General features: G+C 44.0%; 2 protein-coding genes across 17 annotated transcripts in view; one reads left to right on the forward strand and one right to left on the reverse strand.

The window, feature by feature from the left end:
• mapk9 (mitogen-activated protein kinase 9) overlaps positions 1-16,195 on the forward strand; it is a 22,358-nt gene continuing 6,163 nt past the window's right edge. Inside the window, exons 1-12 of one of the 3 annotated variants that reach the window (XM_042094037.1) lie at positions 1-228; positions 4,013-4,167; positions 4,741-4,870; positions 5,033-5,091; positions 5,285-5,423; positions 7,204-7,369; positions 8,025-8,096; positions 8,851-9,033; positions 9,180-9,304; positions 9,705-9,768; positions 9,985-10,056; positions 10,716-10,896. In XM_042094037.1, coding sequence (XP_041949971.1) covers positions 4,052-4,167; positions 4,741-4,870; positions 5,033-5,091; positions 5,285-5,423; positions 7,204-7,369; positions 8,025-8,096; positions 8,851-9,033; positions 9,180-9,304; positions 9,705-9,768; positions 9,985-10,056; positions 10,716-10,855 — 1,266 coding nt within the window. In that variant the 5' untranslated portion in view covers positions 1-228; positions 4,013-4,051 and the 3' untranslated portion in view covers positions 10,856-10,896. Of the gene's footprint in view, positions 229-4,012; positions 4,168-4,740; positions 4,871-5,032; positions 5,092-5,284; positions 5,424-7,203; positions 7,370-8,024; positions 8,097-8,850; positions 9,034-9,179; positions 9,305-9,704; positions 9,769-9,984; positions 10,057-10,715; positions 13,095-16,195 lie in introns of those variants that run through there. The other 2 variants (XM_042094036.1, XM_042094038.1) reach the window with 2 other exon arrangements.
• si:ch211-247j9.1 (rho GTPase-activating protein 24) overlaps positions 8,121-16,195 on the reverse strand; it is a 21,654-nt gene continuing 13,579 nt past the window's right edge. For 13 of the 14 annotated variants that reach the window (XM_042094010.1, XM_042094009.1, XM_042094007.1 and 10 more), the window contains 2 exons: positions 15,065-16,148; positions 13,730-14,590 (listed from right to left, as the gene is read on the reverse strand). In XM_042094010.1, the coding sequence (XP_041949944.1) occupies positions 14,353-14,590; positions 15,065-16,148 (1,322 nt within the window). In that variant the 3' untranslated portion in view covers positions 13,730-14,352. Of the gene's footprint in view, positions 8,365-13,729; positions 14,591-15,064; positions 16,149-16,195 lie in introns of those variants that run through there. The other variant, XM_042094012.1, reaches the window with a different exon arrangement.

The following is a 16,195-nucleotide window of genomic DNA, read 5'->3' on the forward strand; positions in this document are numbered from 1 at the left end:
GAATTATTGTCCCACAAACCTCCGCCCCTATAGTCATGCTTCAGACATCGATGGGCTATTTTGCGTGCAGTCAGAGGAAGACCTAATCTAAAAGTATATTTCATTCACTATTCTATAAGAAACGTGTCGTTTTATGTAGACGCAGAGTAAGTGGCTATACTTCCGCAATTTGGTGTGTCTCGCTTGTGTCTGCATGGGAGAAAACCGGGGAGAGTGAGAGGAGAGAAGGTAAGCGGCAAGCTAGCTAACACATTTCATCCCGACAGCTGTGCACAAGATTCTCCGGCTGATTTTGAGAACATTTCTTTCATTCTACTAATCCTGAGTGTGTCTATTACACATTTTAAACAAGTTTCCAATCTATCGTTTACCACGTTGCTTTGGCTTTGACACCGAGGAATTGCTGTCCCGTACGCCCAGCACAGCCCAGCACAGCACAGCTAGCTGTCTGGATTGGTAAGGTTAACATTAGCTTTTGGAGTTCTGGCCTCTTCACTGTAGATATCGTGGATCCTTCTTAACATGTCGTGATGGCAACCATGAGTTATGGGTTTTGGTGGGAAATAACGCTGTTTTTTTAAGGTGGTCTTTTAACTTAAACGGGAAAACTGTAAGTTAGTCAGCCTTCTCATACGGACGAGTAATGTCAGATCAGAAAAGTATATGGTTCTTCTGTCTTATGCATGCCTAGCCCACGATTATACCGTATGCGTTACCATACAAGTGCTAGCTTGTCTGGATCTCGGAGCATGTGATCAAGGCGGTATATGGACGGTAGAGACGTTAGTTATGAACAAATTCTTATCTTAGTGTCTCAGTGTTACACATTTTTGTTATGTTGTCCAAACTGGTATTCAAGCAAAGGTGGTGGGTAGTACTACTGGGGTTCTCACTGGTGTCCCTGGCCTGATACATCTGGATGGATGGATCATGGGAAACTACATGGTTGGTTTCTGTGGATGACGTATTTAAGTAACAAAACGTCCCTGCCAGTACCGTTATCGTCACAGGTTAATAGGATGCACCCTAAAAAGAGTTGCTTTCTCTTTTAAATGCAGATAGTGGAAATTGCATATACAATGTAGGCCTACTCTCTACCAATTACACAGTTAAAGATAGTCTTGAATTGCACATAGACTTGTCATACACCATTTCAGTAATATGCTTCTATAAACAAATTTAAATGTGACACACATAGAGGAAAGTCTGTCCCCTGAATTTATGTAGATGACCCCACAGTCACTGACCCTGGTGTCATGTGGTTTCCCATTGATGTCACATATGAAGTCATGTTTAATCATAGGCTATAATGTGAATCTGAGACCTGGTAGAGTAAGGCGTCGTTTAACTCGTGGAGCGTAAATTTGAGACATTGAATGCGGAGCCCTCGCTTAATCATAGATCATAAAACAAATTTGATCTGTACACACAAGCAGTCATATCAGGTCTGTGAGATGAAGTAGTCGGCGCGAATCAGCTGCTGCCCATTGCTGAGGATCACACAGGCCTTTCTGGGTCACCAGTCTTTCTGCATGCCATGGGGCTCTTGACATACCACTGTCTGAGTCTGCCCGCTGACCACACGGTCACGCTGCTCTGTGTTTCTGTCTGTGTTGTTCATGTGTGTATGTCTGTTGTGGATTGGTGTTTTGAATAAGCATTCTTTTTCTGCAGCATTTCCTTTAAAACATGCATCCTAGCCGAGAAGGTGGACCATCTATTACTTGGGCAAACTAACGCACTGTGTTGATCTCTCAGACATCGTCTGTGAGATTTGTGTTATCAGACAAAGTCTAATTATTGCCATGTCCCTGCCAGGCAAGCCGGACTAGAAACATGCGTATGCTCCCTTCAAAACAGAATGAAAGGATGGCCATGACGTGTTCCGTATTCAAGCAGACACAGACTTCTCTGAGATGTGGGAACAATCTGCAGTTGTCCGCTACCTTGCTTTCCTAGCAGACACTTACAAGCACAGCAAAGATTTTATCACCGTGCGCTGCTGCAAACAGGCGGACCGCATGAGTGTATTTCACCGTGAATGTGGCGTCCTCGTAGACCAGACAGGAGTGCTGATCCTGACCCAGCTTATCTCTCCCATATGACTCTGTTGTTGCCTCCTCTGGTCCTCCTGGCTTTACTGTGAGCCAGAGTAAACGGCATGTGGCGCGGAATGCCGGAGGAGTCATTATCCAAGGTTCCCAAGGTTACCCTTTGTCTTCCCGAATGTGGATGATAATGTTGTAATGGCCACATTACATCACGATGGTCAGTTCTGTACATTGCACAGTGTGTGTTAAGGGTCTTATGTTTAATGTAGGTGCATGCACGTGGCATTTAAGTCAGGCAGATGAAGTGGTACATTTAACTTGGAAGTTGGTCTTTGTTACTGTCATGCTGGCAATTAAAAATGTGTGGTTATGAAATCACATTGCTAACATGAGGCTGAACTTATAAAAAAAGACTGGTAAGTGCTGCAAGCACATTATTTCTTTAAGCCTTTTTCCTCACTGTGGTGGATCAGATTTAAAGATTGTGGACTGGACCATTTGGTTACTCCATCCCCTGTGGGACAACCTAAATGTTTGCATTGGATTGAGTCAGGGTACAAAATCTACAGATGTACTTGCAGCTCGGTATTTTCCTGCCTTCCAGTGAATATTCATGTTGCCCTGCAAGTATATTGATTTACTAGCAGGCCTGGATTCCTTGTATGCTTAATCTAATGCCTTTATGTGCTGCTTGTGGCCAGAGCAGCATGGTCTATTAAGATATTGGATTATTGAGCACGGTATAACATGATTAGCTTTATCTCTCTCCAGATCGGATGAAATGGGCTCCAGTACTTTTTCAGTTGCAACCCTAACAAAATAATATTGCAAGGCTGTGGAAGGCCTGGGCAACGTTCGGCCGCCTCATCCATTTATACCCATCAGAAATGTAATGTTGTCACTGGTCATCCATATTTTGTTCCATGTAGCATTTATGGACAGCATTTTACCTGAAGACATGAGCGTAGACTGTATATTAGCCGGCACAATGCCACCAGTGTATAAAACAGCTTTGCAGAAAGAGGAGACTTTATGCATGCTTGAGCAATCTCTTCAGTGAGCAGGTCCGTTGGATTAAGAAGTACAGAAGAAATGTCTTTGAAGTGGGAAACAAATGGTCTTGCAGGCCAGGGGAGCACTGTAAATTCTGAGACAGGTTTGAGGTGCTGGACCATTTAGGGAGAGGTGCGAGCACTAGTTGGTATGAAGTTGAAAGCCCATGCATGGCTTTATTCTTTCTCCACTCTTGATTTAAGCCCATGAAAAGTAAAGCCACGATGACAAAAGAAATGACAGCACAATGCAGTACACAGTACAGTAGAGCCTGTACATTTCTCAGAGGTTGCAGGGCATGTGTGAGCTGACCAGGGAAGACACATAGACTGATATGAGACTGTGCAAACATTTTGTGACAGGTTTTTTTTCCCCGTCAGAATATTTGTGTAGCCGCCTATATGATAAGCTATCTGTACTGTACATCTGTCCGGTTACATCTTTACCTCATCTTTTGAATTCCTCTCGTTTGTGCTCAGGTTAACTGTATGGAATGTGTTAATAATCATCATGGTCATGTTTTTGGGACATTCAGTATTTGTTATCAAAGAATTCTAAGCATCATTTCCAGGAGTAGCCTGGGCAGTCATGTTGTATTTTTCTGTAGCAGGCAAATTGTTCTACTGTAGAATATCAGGCTGCATATTTTTGATGGATGTACTGAAGTGGGGAGAGAAGGAAGATGACTGGACTCTCCACCAGTCTCCATTTTTTGAATTCGTTTTTTTTCTAGCCCCTCAGTTAGAACGTGCAAATAACAAACTCTTGGAATGTTTTGAAATTTAGCTCAGTAAATAAATAGTAAATCTCAGTAAATAGCATAAAAGTCCATAAAAATGTTGTGTCAGGGTGATGGTACTGTGCTGGTCAGTGTCAGATCTAATGTTGCTCTTGGTCTCTGCCTGCAGGTCTGACCCATTTAGTGAGGCCCTTGCACAGGAGCAGCCATGACTGAGGGGGAGGGGCACTTCTACAGCATCCAGGTGGGCGACTCCACCTTCACCGTTCTGAGGAGGTACCAGCAGCTGCGAGCCATCGGATCCGGAGCCCAGGGCATCGTTTGGTGAGTATGGGCCCACCTGGGAACTCATAAGTGCAGCTCGCGCACACACACACACACACACCCACACACACACACACACACACACACACCCACACACACACACACACACACACCCACACCCACACACACACACCCACACACACACAGCCACACACACACACACACACACACACACAGCCACACACACACACACACACGCACAGCCACACACACACACACACACACACACACACACACACACAGCCACAGAACAGAAGTGAGGTTGCATGTCTTTGTGTTTGAACATATCAAATGCTTATTTTAACAAGAACAATGGGAAAGTTACAGAGAGGCAGCCCTTTTCAAGTCCCATAGAGACATAATAGTATAGTACATAGTAGTAATAGTACATAGTAGTAATAGTATATAATAGTAATCGTACATGTGCCATGTGTAGCCTACATTCCATGTCTTGTGTGTACATGTGCAGGAGTTTCAGTGGTAATGACCCTGACTCTGTGAGAGTAGATCATGTTATGTATGTTGGTTGTGTGTGTGTGTGTGTGTGTTCATGTCTACCCTATTCCCCCTCAGCTCGGCTCTGGACACTGTCCTTGGGATCCCTGTAGCAGTGAAGAAGCTCAGCCGCCCTTTCCAAAACCAGACTCACGCCAAACGCGCCTACAGGGAGCTGGTGCTCCTCAAGTGTGTCAACCACAAAAATGTGCGTCACTCTCCTTCCTGGCTGTCACTCACGGCAAATGCCGCCTTCTGCTTGAGTTGAGCGAGTGAGTGTTGCTGTTAATGCCAATCATGCCAACACTCTCCAGCCACTAACGGTCCTGCCTCTCCTGTCTTGTCTTGTTGTGTTTTCTCCTCTCTGCAGATCATACGTTTGCTAAATGTGTTCACGCCACAAAAATCCCTGGAGGAGTTTCAAGACTTGTAAGTCCTGCACTTGTGTGTTTGCAGACACATTAACTGTAGAAGTGTAATTTTCCAGTGCGATTCATTCGAAGTAGGGATAAGACCTTTTAAAAATGCATGAACTTCTCTCTTGGAGAGTCATCAAACATCTGGAGTCAAGACCAGAGGAGAATTGCTCTTGAGTTGCTCTCCGATGCTCTGTGCCTGACAGGTACCTCGTGATGGAGCTGATGGATGCGAGCCTGTGTCAGGTGATCCACATGGACCTGGACCATGAGAGGATGTCCTACCTGCTCTACCAAATCCTCTGTGGCATTCGACATCTACACTCTGCAGGCATCATCCACAGGGTCAGCATAATTTCGTATTAGTAGAAAGATGTGTTGAACTAAGGGATCCTGCTGTCAGTGTTTGGGCCGTAGGAGAGGCCTTTTGCTTGTGTTTACCTGAAACTTTTCATGATGAGAATGAGATTGTTCCCAATGAGTAAACCACTGTAACAGACCCACTCTGGATGTGTGCTCTGGCTCATGTCTTAACTAAAGTCTGTATAATAAATAACTCTTGTGCTATCTTCAACTGCCAAAAAGTTAACAAAGCCCCCTTGTTACTTGAACTTCTGAACTTCTGTCAACTAATAAATGCAATGAGTTAAAGACAAAATTTATAAAATCAGACTGAACATATCTTCTCAATTATTAGACTATGAAACTCTTGAACCTCAACTCTTCCACGTGTGGCTTAGACACTGTACTTACCGTTTTTTTTTTTAAATCTGTTCTTCACCTCATAGCAGCAGAAGTGCTTCACATTGTAAATGTATCATTGCTTTCTGGCACATTTCCTGGGTCAAATCATATCTACAAGAAAGAGTTTTTTTGTTGCCATCGGCAACTGTACCTCAACACCAACGTCCTTGACTTGTGGTGTTCCCCAGATGTCGATCTTGGGGCCACGTTTATTCAACCTCTATATAATCCCACTTAGTCAAATCATCAAAAACAATTAGATTTCCTATCATAGCTATGCTGGTGGCACCCAACTTTACTTAGCTGTGTCGTCTAATGACAGCTGAACAAAGAAAAAAGTAATAATTAAGGAGGAAAGACTTAAGGTTGCCACTCTCCTTGATACAAAAGGGCTTAAAGCAAAACAAATCTTGGTGTCGTTAGTTGGGCAAAGGGGGATTCTGTGAAGTAGTCACCCTGTTATTCTACAAAGAATAGACAGAGCGGGCATAGTCTCTATGGGCGTAACAGCTCTATCTCGGCTTCTCTGAAGCTCTATTTGGGTGTCAACGAGACTGTTAATTCGAGAGTGTTAATTACTCTATTCGGGTGTTAATTACTCTATAGGGCATTACTGCTCTATCGGGCTTCTCTGAAGCTCTATTCGGGTGTTAATTACTCTATAGGGCATTACTGCTCTATCGGGCTTCTCTGAAGCTCTATTCTGGTGTTACCTAAAAGAGGAGTTACCCATCTCCTTGTTTGACAAATTACTCTATCTCAGGACTATATCTACAGGTTCTATCGGGCATTTTTGCACTAAAAGGATTATATTTGTGCGCGCACATACGGGGCTACTTCAAGAATCTTCATACAGTATTTGAAAGTGCTGCTGTTCATTGGGTGTTCGACTACAGTAATTTCCTGTGTATTAGCCGCATTGTGTATAAACCTCAGGACAGTGTTTTATGCAAGTTAAAAAAACAAAACCATATTAATACCATATTAACTGCCCCCGTGTATTATTAACCTCATAGCTGAAGAAATTTTGCAAAATCAATGTATAAACCGCGGCTAATAGTTAGGAAATACGGTAAGAATCACTGAGTTACACATGGCTCATGCTTTTATGCTGTTAATCAGAGTGCTCATCATTCCTTTTACTGTTGTTGTTGGTTGTGTTCCAGTAATTTGTTGTTTTGCACTTTTAATTATTCTATGTTGTTTTTTATGTCTTTCAATTATATATGTACTTTACTTTTTTTAACTCTTGCCCTTTTATGCTTTTATGTATTATTACTCTTTGCTTTTGTTTATGTAAAGCAGATTGAATGACCCCTGTGTATGAAATGTGCTATAGAAATAAAACCTTGCCTAAAATAATCCTCCCTTTTGTCCACAGGACCTGAAGCCCAGCAATATTGTGGTGAAGTCTGACTGCACTTTAAAGATTTTAGACTTCGGGCTTGCCAGAACCGCCTGCACCAACTTCATGATGACCCCTTATGTAGTGACCAGATACTACCGAGCACCAGAGGTCATCCTGGGCATGAAGTACAAAGAGAATGGTACGCCACCCACCTGTCCTCCATCACCCCCAGATGTGCTCGTCTCGTCATATGCTTTTACAGCCTCATACCCAAAGCACATTGGTCATGTCCTCTCCTCTCTAATTTGCTTTGGCAGTTGCTGACAGTGTGCTTATGGGAATTGATGAATACTGGTGGTAATGGTATCACATGTCAAACGTTGATCTAGTGCTGAGATTCACACACACCCTTTTCATTAGATTGACATCCCCAGTACTAAAAGGCTCTTTGCCTATATAGATTTTTCAGTGGAGAGGGTGGAATGCTAGCTAGCATTACCGTAAGGATATGCCTGTTCACAAGCTTTAGCCTTATAGCTTGTGTTGCATTTCCTTTTGCAGATACTAAATAGTGTGTGCTATCTGGTAGTGTATCTGGTATATTGGTCCACTTCCTGTGAATATAGAAGGTGCGTCCTTGCTTCTGGCATCGGGGGTTGTTTTGTAAGACTGATGTTCTCTACACAGTTAAAGACTAATTAATTAGTACATTTGTCTTTAATTTATACAGCAGCCACATTTCTGCCTGTTACATACAAGGCTTTGCAAACACACTGTAAGACTGTAGAAGCGGATTTGCACTCTGTGTCTGCGGTGTGTTATAAAAGGCTAAACTGTCTGTGCTGTCTTTGCAGTGGATATCTGGTCAGTAGGATGCATCATGGGAGAGATGGTAAAAGGCAGTGTCATCTTCCAGGGCACAGACCGTATCCTTTTCAGACCAGATCTTCTGGAAACACACTTTCTGTCCAATTATTTCTGCACTTTTCTCTTTGGTGCATTCATGGGTATATTTGTGATTCAAGCTCATGTGGAACTTCCTCCCAGAAGGCCAGAGGTGTCAGGAAATGCTTCCTTTCCCATATCAAGTGAGCAGCGAGCCTCTTCCCCTGTGTTGTGCAGCTGACCTCCCAGTCTATTATTCAGTGGCGGGTGGAAACTTAAGTGACACGGCCGATAAGTTCAAATCCAAATCTGAGAGGAAAGGAAAAAATCATTGGTTGAATAGTCTTGTCTGTCTGTCTGTTAGTAGGTCAGTCAGTTATTATCGGGTTCCCACAGGTCATGGAATTTCTGGAATATCACGGAAATTGGAGTCTATTCCAGACATGGAAAGTCATGGAATTTTATCATTTGTGGGGCAAAGTCATGGAATATCAGGGAATTTTGTTTTTTAAAGCAATTTAAAATTTACTTTCCAAAATGCATTAATGCAAATATATGTCGACACAGAATTGGTGTGTATCTTTGGTCGGTATATTGTATGATTCATTCTATAGTAGGTCATGAAAATTCAGGTTTTTTGTCAGGGAAAAGACATGGAATTTTACATCTGACTTAGAGTGGGAACCCTGTATTTATTTATAGTGTTAATTTGTCTGTATACTGGTAATATCCCTCTGAATGTTATTCCATCACAATGTCTCTTCTAGTCCCTTTCTTTAACTACACCTGCTCTAGATATCGACCAGTGGAATAAAGTCATAGAGATTTTAGGCACCCCCTCCATGGAGTTCATGAACCGGCTGATGGAGACTGTGAGGAACTACGTCATGAACAAGCCTCAGTATCCTGGCCTCAGCTTCAGCGAGCTCTTCCCTGACTGGGCCTTCCCCTCTGAAACGGAGCACGACAAACTCAAAAGTAGGCACTCTTGCAGTGTGATGCTTCTGTTGTTGATCTCTGTTGGTCTGCCTATAGAGTGGTCTTTTACAGCAGTGCTCCTAGTGCTTTGGATGGGCCGGTGGCCATTTTGGTGATGGCTCTCCTCTGTGTTCTTTCTGCTGCAGCCAGCCAAGCCCGGGACCTGCTGTCCAAGATGCTGGTGATCGACCCAGAGTGCCGCATCTCGGTGCAGGAAGCCCTGAACCACCCCTACATCCACGTGTGGTACGACCCAGCTGAGGCTGATGCGGTGGGTAGTCATGCCTGTTTTAATTTTTTTTTTGTTTTTTTTTTGGGGGGGGGACAACAGTGCTAGGAATGGGTTGTTCAATACAATAGGGTTCCCACAGTCCTGGGAAAATTCATTGTATTCTAAAATCCCTGAAGCCTGATAAAGTTTTAACTTGAATAGCCTATTAGAGAAGAAATTAAATAGAAAATATTGTTGTTTAATTCCCAGTCGACAATTAGACCTAACCTGTGGTTTAGTGTTTGCATTTTTTATTTTTTATTTTGTATACTTGTAGGTCTATCATAGAAATGTCATTAAGGGTCCTTGAACAGGCGCAGAACAGTTAATCTATATGAAACCCAGTACAGAGCAGACCTAGGTAAGCGCTTCTGATTGTGTTGTATTTGATTGTGTTTAGCCGCCCCCTCAGATTTCCGACAAGCAGCTGGAGGAGAGGGAGCATACCATTGAACAATGGAAAGGTAAAGAAATTTCTTTTTTTTCACTTACTTGTACCTTTAACTTATTAGTATACAGTACATGCATACATTGCACAATATATTAATATGCATGCATTTTCACCAATGTTTAACCAGGTTGTAGATGTTTAGACTGCTGTCACTTTTCATATCAGCTCTGTTTTGTCTGTCATATGGATTGTTTATGTGTTGTAATGCTGGAACGCTGTCTTTCTGCAGAGTTGATCTACAAAGAAGTCATGGACTGGGAAGAGAGGAACAGGAACGGTGTGCTGAAGGAAGAAGGCTCTGGTGAGGAACCAAGATGGACACGCAAAAAGAAATAACATGCTTGCTATGCTAATTAAGTAGAAGTATAAGTATCCTTAATAAAACAGATAGATAAAACAGATTGATGCCAGAAAATAACACAAACCACAATCTGTAAAAAGATGACTTAAGTAAGTATATAGTATAGTATATATACTTTTTTGATCCCGTGAGGGAAATTTGGTCTCTGCATTTAACCCAGTCTGTGAATTAGTGAAACACAAACAGCACACAGTGAACACACAGTGAGGTGAAGCACACACTAATCCCGGCGCAGTGAGCTGCCTGCTACAACGGCGGCGCTCGGGGAGCAGTGAGGGGTTAGGTGCCTTGCTCAAGGGCACTTCAGCCGCAGCCCACTGGTCGGGGCTCAAACCGGCAACCCACCGGTTACAAGTCCAGAGTGCTAACCAGTGGGCCACGGCTGCCCAAATTGTGTTTGTCAGTGGATAATTGCATTTGTCTAATTATATTACTCTAATGACATTCACTTCACAGTTTGCTTTGACAGTGTTACTGCATAGTTAATGACTTCTCATCCTGGAAGTCTTGCAGATCTTCTCTCTAGTCAGGTGGTGGTTTGTGTGTTAGTTTGGGGGGTGGTGCAAGCTGACGGTGCTGTTCTCCTCCTTGTCCACTAGATGGCATGGTGAACAGCAGCGCCACAGCGTCTCAGTCGTCCTCCATCAATGACATCTCGTCCATGTCGACGGAGCAGACGCTCGCCTCAGACACGGACAGCAGCTGCGCAGACACCCTCACGGGGGTGCTAGAGGAGTAACCCTCAGCAACCTTTCTCCTCTGTCTTCTCTCTCTCTCTCTGTCTCTCTCTTGTTGGCTCCTTCTCTGTGTGCCATGTTATGGTTTGGACTGAAAAGATTGAGACGAGTTATTTCAAGAGATGTTTCTTTTAGTTTATGTTTTTTCTTTTCTTTTTGTCTTCCGCTGGAAGGGCTGAGCTGCTGGTTGCTTCTTGTCTTTATTCATTTTAGTGTGTTTTATTGACTTGTTTACTCTCAGCACCGTATCTCTACGTGATTTGAAATGGCAGAAGCTCTAAGGTTGTGTTGCCTTAGAAATGAAAACAACCAGCCTTTAAGAAAGAAAAAAAAGTATCTGCGGAATCGATGTTGGATTTTTTTTCCATTGTGCAATTATTTTAAAATCAAACACCAATGCCTTTTTTCCCCTTCATCTCTCTCCCCATGATAAGTCAGACCTAGGTTTTTAAAGTGTTTTTTACATTGACATACACCTGGACAAATTTCTTGAACGTTAGCTCCATTCAAGGAACAATTGTGTAATCTTCAACTGATCAATATGGTTGTAATATTTTGAGTTCATCTTGATGAAGTTACAGTCACTGTACAGTTGATGGCCACCAAAACGAAGCACAGAAGCAGATAGGCTACTAGTAGTATATGCAATATGGACAGAATCCTCTGAGTTTGTGCCATCAGGATCATCTGTGGTGTTCAAAATTTCCAGCTGCATGTTAACTTCAAATGACTTAACACTCTAAATGCAACATACTAAGTATGCCTGTACACATGTAGAAAAAAGTAGTGCCTGCCTTGTATATAGAAAAAGTGCTCGTACATGTTTTATGGTCTGCATTGTCAAGGGCTTGAGGATAATGAATCTCATGCGTATAGCCTTTAGTTGTATTGATGTATATAGGTATATAAGTGTAAAAAAAAAAAAAAAAAAACAATTCTCGTGCTGTGGAAACAAAGTTTTACAGCTTCTCCGAGTGTGCAAAAGCATAAGTACTGTACAAAAGACATTTCCATTTATTTTGAAGCAAAATATAGATTTGGAAATGATGACGGATGAATTGGGATGTGAACATTAGATTCACGACGAACTGTTTTAAAGTGAGCTTGCACACTGTTCGAGTATGCTCAAACAGAAAGACCCGCCTAAGGGACAAACAAGCAAAAGTGACACTGTACATTTTGAGCACTTTCTTAATGGACCCTGCTACCCGCTGTTGCGGCAGTGGTTCGCCAGTTAATGGAGAGAGCGGTCAGTTGTCATGTCTCTTCATTCTCTTTGAATACTACATGTCCTCAGAATTCTCCTGGAAAACCCTTTGCTGTTTGACCATCTTTTTTTTTTTTTCCTGCTCGCTCCACCCCTAGCCACCGCACTCAAAGTTAAACTGTACTCTTACAGTGTTTTCATGCTTTTTATTACCCGCCATCCTGTTTGTAAATATAAACATAAATCACAGAGCCGTAGCCTGTTTTAAAAAGAGAGTCCTGTAAACTGTACTTCGGGAATGCCAGTCAGATTGAGAGGGTTGGTGTATCATGTAGAGGTTAGTTATCATGTCTGAGTCCCTCATTCTGTCTCTCTCTCTCTCTCTCTCCCTCTCTCTCTCACTCTGTCTCTCTCTCTCTCATTCTCTCTTTCACTCTGTCTCTTTGTGTCTCTCTCGTCACTGTTCACCCATAGGCTGCTGATGGTCAGCTTGTCTCTGATCGTTGCTACATATCATACATTAAGTCCAGGCCACCGCTGGACCTCTAAACTTGAACATGATTTGAAAAAAGTGTTCATCTGATCTTGTTGTGCACTTGAGCATCAGCCAGAGAGTGACCGGCTTGAGATGGTCACTGTGTTTGTGTCGGCCATCCTTCAGGGTATTGGAGTGGAGGTGTTCAGGAGAGAACTCACGTTTTCATGAGCTGTACATTATTGCATTTGCCTTAAACAACACCTGAGTATCACATCTTATCCACATCAAGGTCTATGTGATGGATAGTTTCACTAAGAGGATAAGACTGTTTTATTTTATTGGTATTATTTGGTCGGACAAGTTTGATTGTTTACCTTTTTCCAATAGAATTTCTGTGTCAAATTGTAACTCTGCTTCCCAGTTATTCACATCGGGCCATGGATCTCTTGTGGATGTGTCTGTGTATGATTTCTTTTATTTTTTTTGCTTTCTTTTCAAATGTCTGCATGAAAATACATTTCAACACAATAGTGCATCAGCATCTATTGTTTACCAAGTCTGTTTAGTGTCTTTTTGTGTTGTGTCTTTGACTATTTGTTGTCACAACCGCACACTTGCCACATCCCACTCAAGAACACTGATGTCAAATGTCTAATTCGTGTCAAAGTGTATGCTGATCTGAGCATGGGCCTCAGCTTTTGAAAGGGCTTTTCATAGTGAGTTCATTTTCACACGCAGAGATGGGGGGGGGGGGGGGAGGAGAGAGAGTGTTTGGCTGTCTGTCTGACAATCCAAACCCACATCAACGAATTAGGGCTTTGACGTTTCAGAAGAAAAGTGTCATTTCCACTGATTCATGTACATGTAGTCGAAACATGTAGACTAGTGTTGCATTAAAGACTGTTGTTGTGAAACAACTTTTCTTGGCTGAGAATGTTTTCCCATCAGTGATCACTCAAAAATCAGAGATGTTTCATAAAAAAAAACAGTTGTATCCTATTATTGCTGTATTATTGTGGGATATTGAGAATATTAAGATGTGCTTGAGAGTCAGATGACTACTCAGAGGCCCTTACAACATCTATGGCAAGAAAAGTAATTGTGACGAAGCAGAATTAAAATAAAACCCTTTTTCTTTGGTGAGAGAAAATTACAAATAATCCTGAACAATAAAATATACACAGGGCAGCATGTTGGACACTTTTTGGTGTGTTTTATTAGTGTACTAAATGAGTGACAGTTAAATGAGTGCATTATAACGTATTTACATCTATATATGTGTATGGAACACTCTTAAATGAGTGCATTATAACGTATTTACATCTATATGTGTATGGAACACTCTGTTGTAAAAGTTCAGCTTCAACAGCCAAAACGTGATGAAGTATGATGCCAACCAGAGGCGAGTCATTCCACTTAGTGTAGGCTACATGTGATTTCAAGCAGGTCTAGGTTCCCTCATATCTGTAAGCTACCTGTAGCATAAAGCAGTCCAATAACCAGTAATCCTATCCATGCTTCTATCATCCTATATCAGCAACAGCTTCACAGGACGTAGTTCATCACACCCTTCTACAAATCATGCTGATCCCCTCATCTTGTGGGGAGAGTATATTCCATTTAACTTGGGTGGTACCACCCAAGAATGAGAGGCAGGTTGGCTTTTACAGTATCCGTGTGATGGTAGGCCATCATAAAGTGAGTTGTAACTTGGCTGGTTTCAGGATTTTAAAAGGCAGCCCTTGACAACTAACACCTTGGCCTGTGTTTTGAGTTATCGATTGAGTCGGTAAAGGCAGTTTGATGGCCAAAGATTAGAAGCTCTGTATGATGCGCTCTGTTTTCTTTGCCTCAGTGGTGAGATCTCCAAAAGTGTCAAAAAACTGTTCCATCTCCTTTTGGAGGGCGGCGTTGCGTCGGTCAGCATCGGCGCGGGCGCGCTCCACGTTGCGCATCTTGATTTCCGCCACGCTGAACCACCGCCGCTGCTGCTCAAGGCTTGACCGGAGGCCCTCGACCTCAGTCTGTAGTACCTCGTTCTTACGTTCTAACCTACGAACAGAGATGCAGGTTCTCATACTCGCATCTGAAATGAACTTCACTAACAATCAGACAGCCTGGCTATCAGGATAATAGTGGAAATGATAGCAGAACGTGGATGAACTTCATGAGATTGGGCATAAAGCTACACAAAAAACACTTATACATTTACAAATGTTTGCCTGTGTGTGGGCCTGTACTGTAGTTTGTCAATTACATTTATAGTAATTAATAATATTGTTCCCTAGTAACATCATTAAAACAAGACTTGTTTCCCCTACATGGGTTACAACTAGTCCTAGATTAAAAATGAATTGCTGTGAAAAAACGTTTAGTCTAGGACTAGGCTTAATACGAACTGGCCCCAAATGTGCTGACGATAAGGCCACTGTTCAAAAATCACATCACTCAACCGGAAGATTTAAAATCAGCCATGAGGCATTTTACAATAAAAAAATTGTAAAAATGTAAATTGTATTTATGTACCTCTGGATCCTGGCTTCATACTCGGCTTTCTGCCTGGCCATCTGCTGTCTCAGTCCAGCTAGGAGGCAGTGCATGGCGTGGGAGGCAGTGGGCGGCATGTGGGGGTCCAGCGGTGCTGAGGGCAGGAAGACCTCGCTGCTGCCCGTGCTCAGCGGGGCGTCAGTGGGGGCAGAGGACGAGGCAAGCGAGTTGGGGTGGACGTCGCCGTCCTCGCGGCCCTCTCGAAACAACGAGGGGAAGCTGACCGAGGCTTGGCACGGGCTGGTGGGACCTGCGCTTCCACTCCGCACCAAGGAGTCCTGGAGCAGGACCTCGCAGGACGACCACGAGCTGGCACTGCCCGCCTCGCTGGTGCCCCCCTCGGCCTCGGCCGTGCCGATGGCACTGCCCGGGTCTGCCGTGTCGTCACCACCGCCGCCGCTGCCACCGCCCACGTGGAACGTCATCATAGTGTCCATGTTGTCGTAGACGGACAGGGTGCTGTCCTCCTGCGCGTCGCTGCTGCCACTGTTCCCTGCCTGGTCCTTCTCTGCCGTCCAGCTTGGCTCCTCCTCCGCGCCGGACCAGTCTGTGGCCTGCTGCTGCGGAACCTCCAGCAGCACTGTCTGAGAAGAGGCAGGAGAGGGTGGACCAGCGGGGGAAGCGACGAGTCCCGTTTCCTGAGGGGAATGACCCTTTGAAGGGGCAGGGCCGTAGCTCTGTGGGTCGGTCAGACTGGGCCCCGTGGCCGAGGCAACGGACAGCTGACATGCACCAGTCTCGGTCACAAACGGGGACTTCCGTCTCTCCCTGGGACTGTGCGCCGACACCCGTCTCTCGGGGGTCAGCGGGAGCGACAGCTGGCGTGAGCACGGCGTGGAGGCCTGGGGATGGGGGGAGGACAGGCAGTCGGCGGACACCCCCAGATGGGAGTCACTCTCCTGGGGCTCCAGCTCGGTGCACATCCACTCGGCCTGGTAGCTGTGACGGTGGGACAGGGGAGCCGGTCTGGAGATCCTTGGCTCATCGGTGTCCCTGTCTTTGGAGAAGAGCAGGCTTTGCTCCCGTATGAGCTCAGACATCAGGTGCTGGATCACAGCTGCCCCTTGAAGAGAAGCCCGCAGACAATCAACAACAATGCCACTAGATACA

The sequence above is a fragment of the Alosa sapidissima genome, chromosome 5 (genome assembly GCF_018492685.1).
Source record: "Alosa sapidissima isolate fAloSap1 chromosome 5, fAloSap1.pri, whole genome shotgun sequence".
Lineage (NCBI taxonomy): Eukaryota > Metazoa > Chordata > Actinopteri > Clupeiformes > Clupeidae > Alosa > Alosa sapidissima.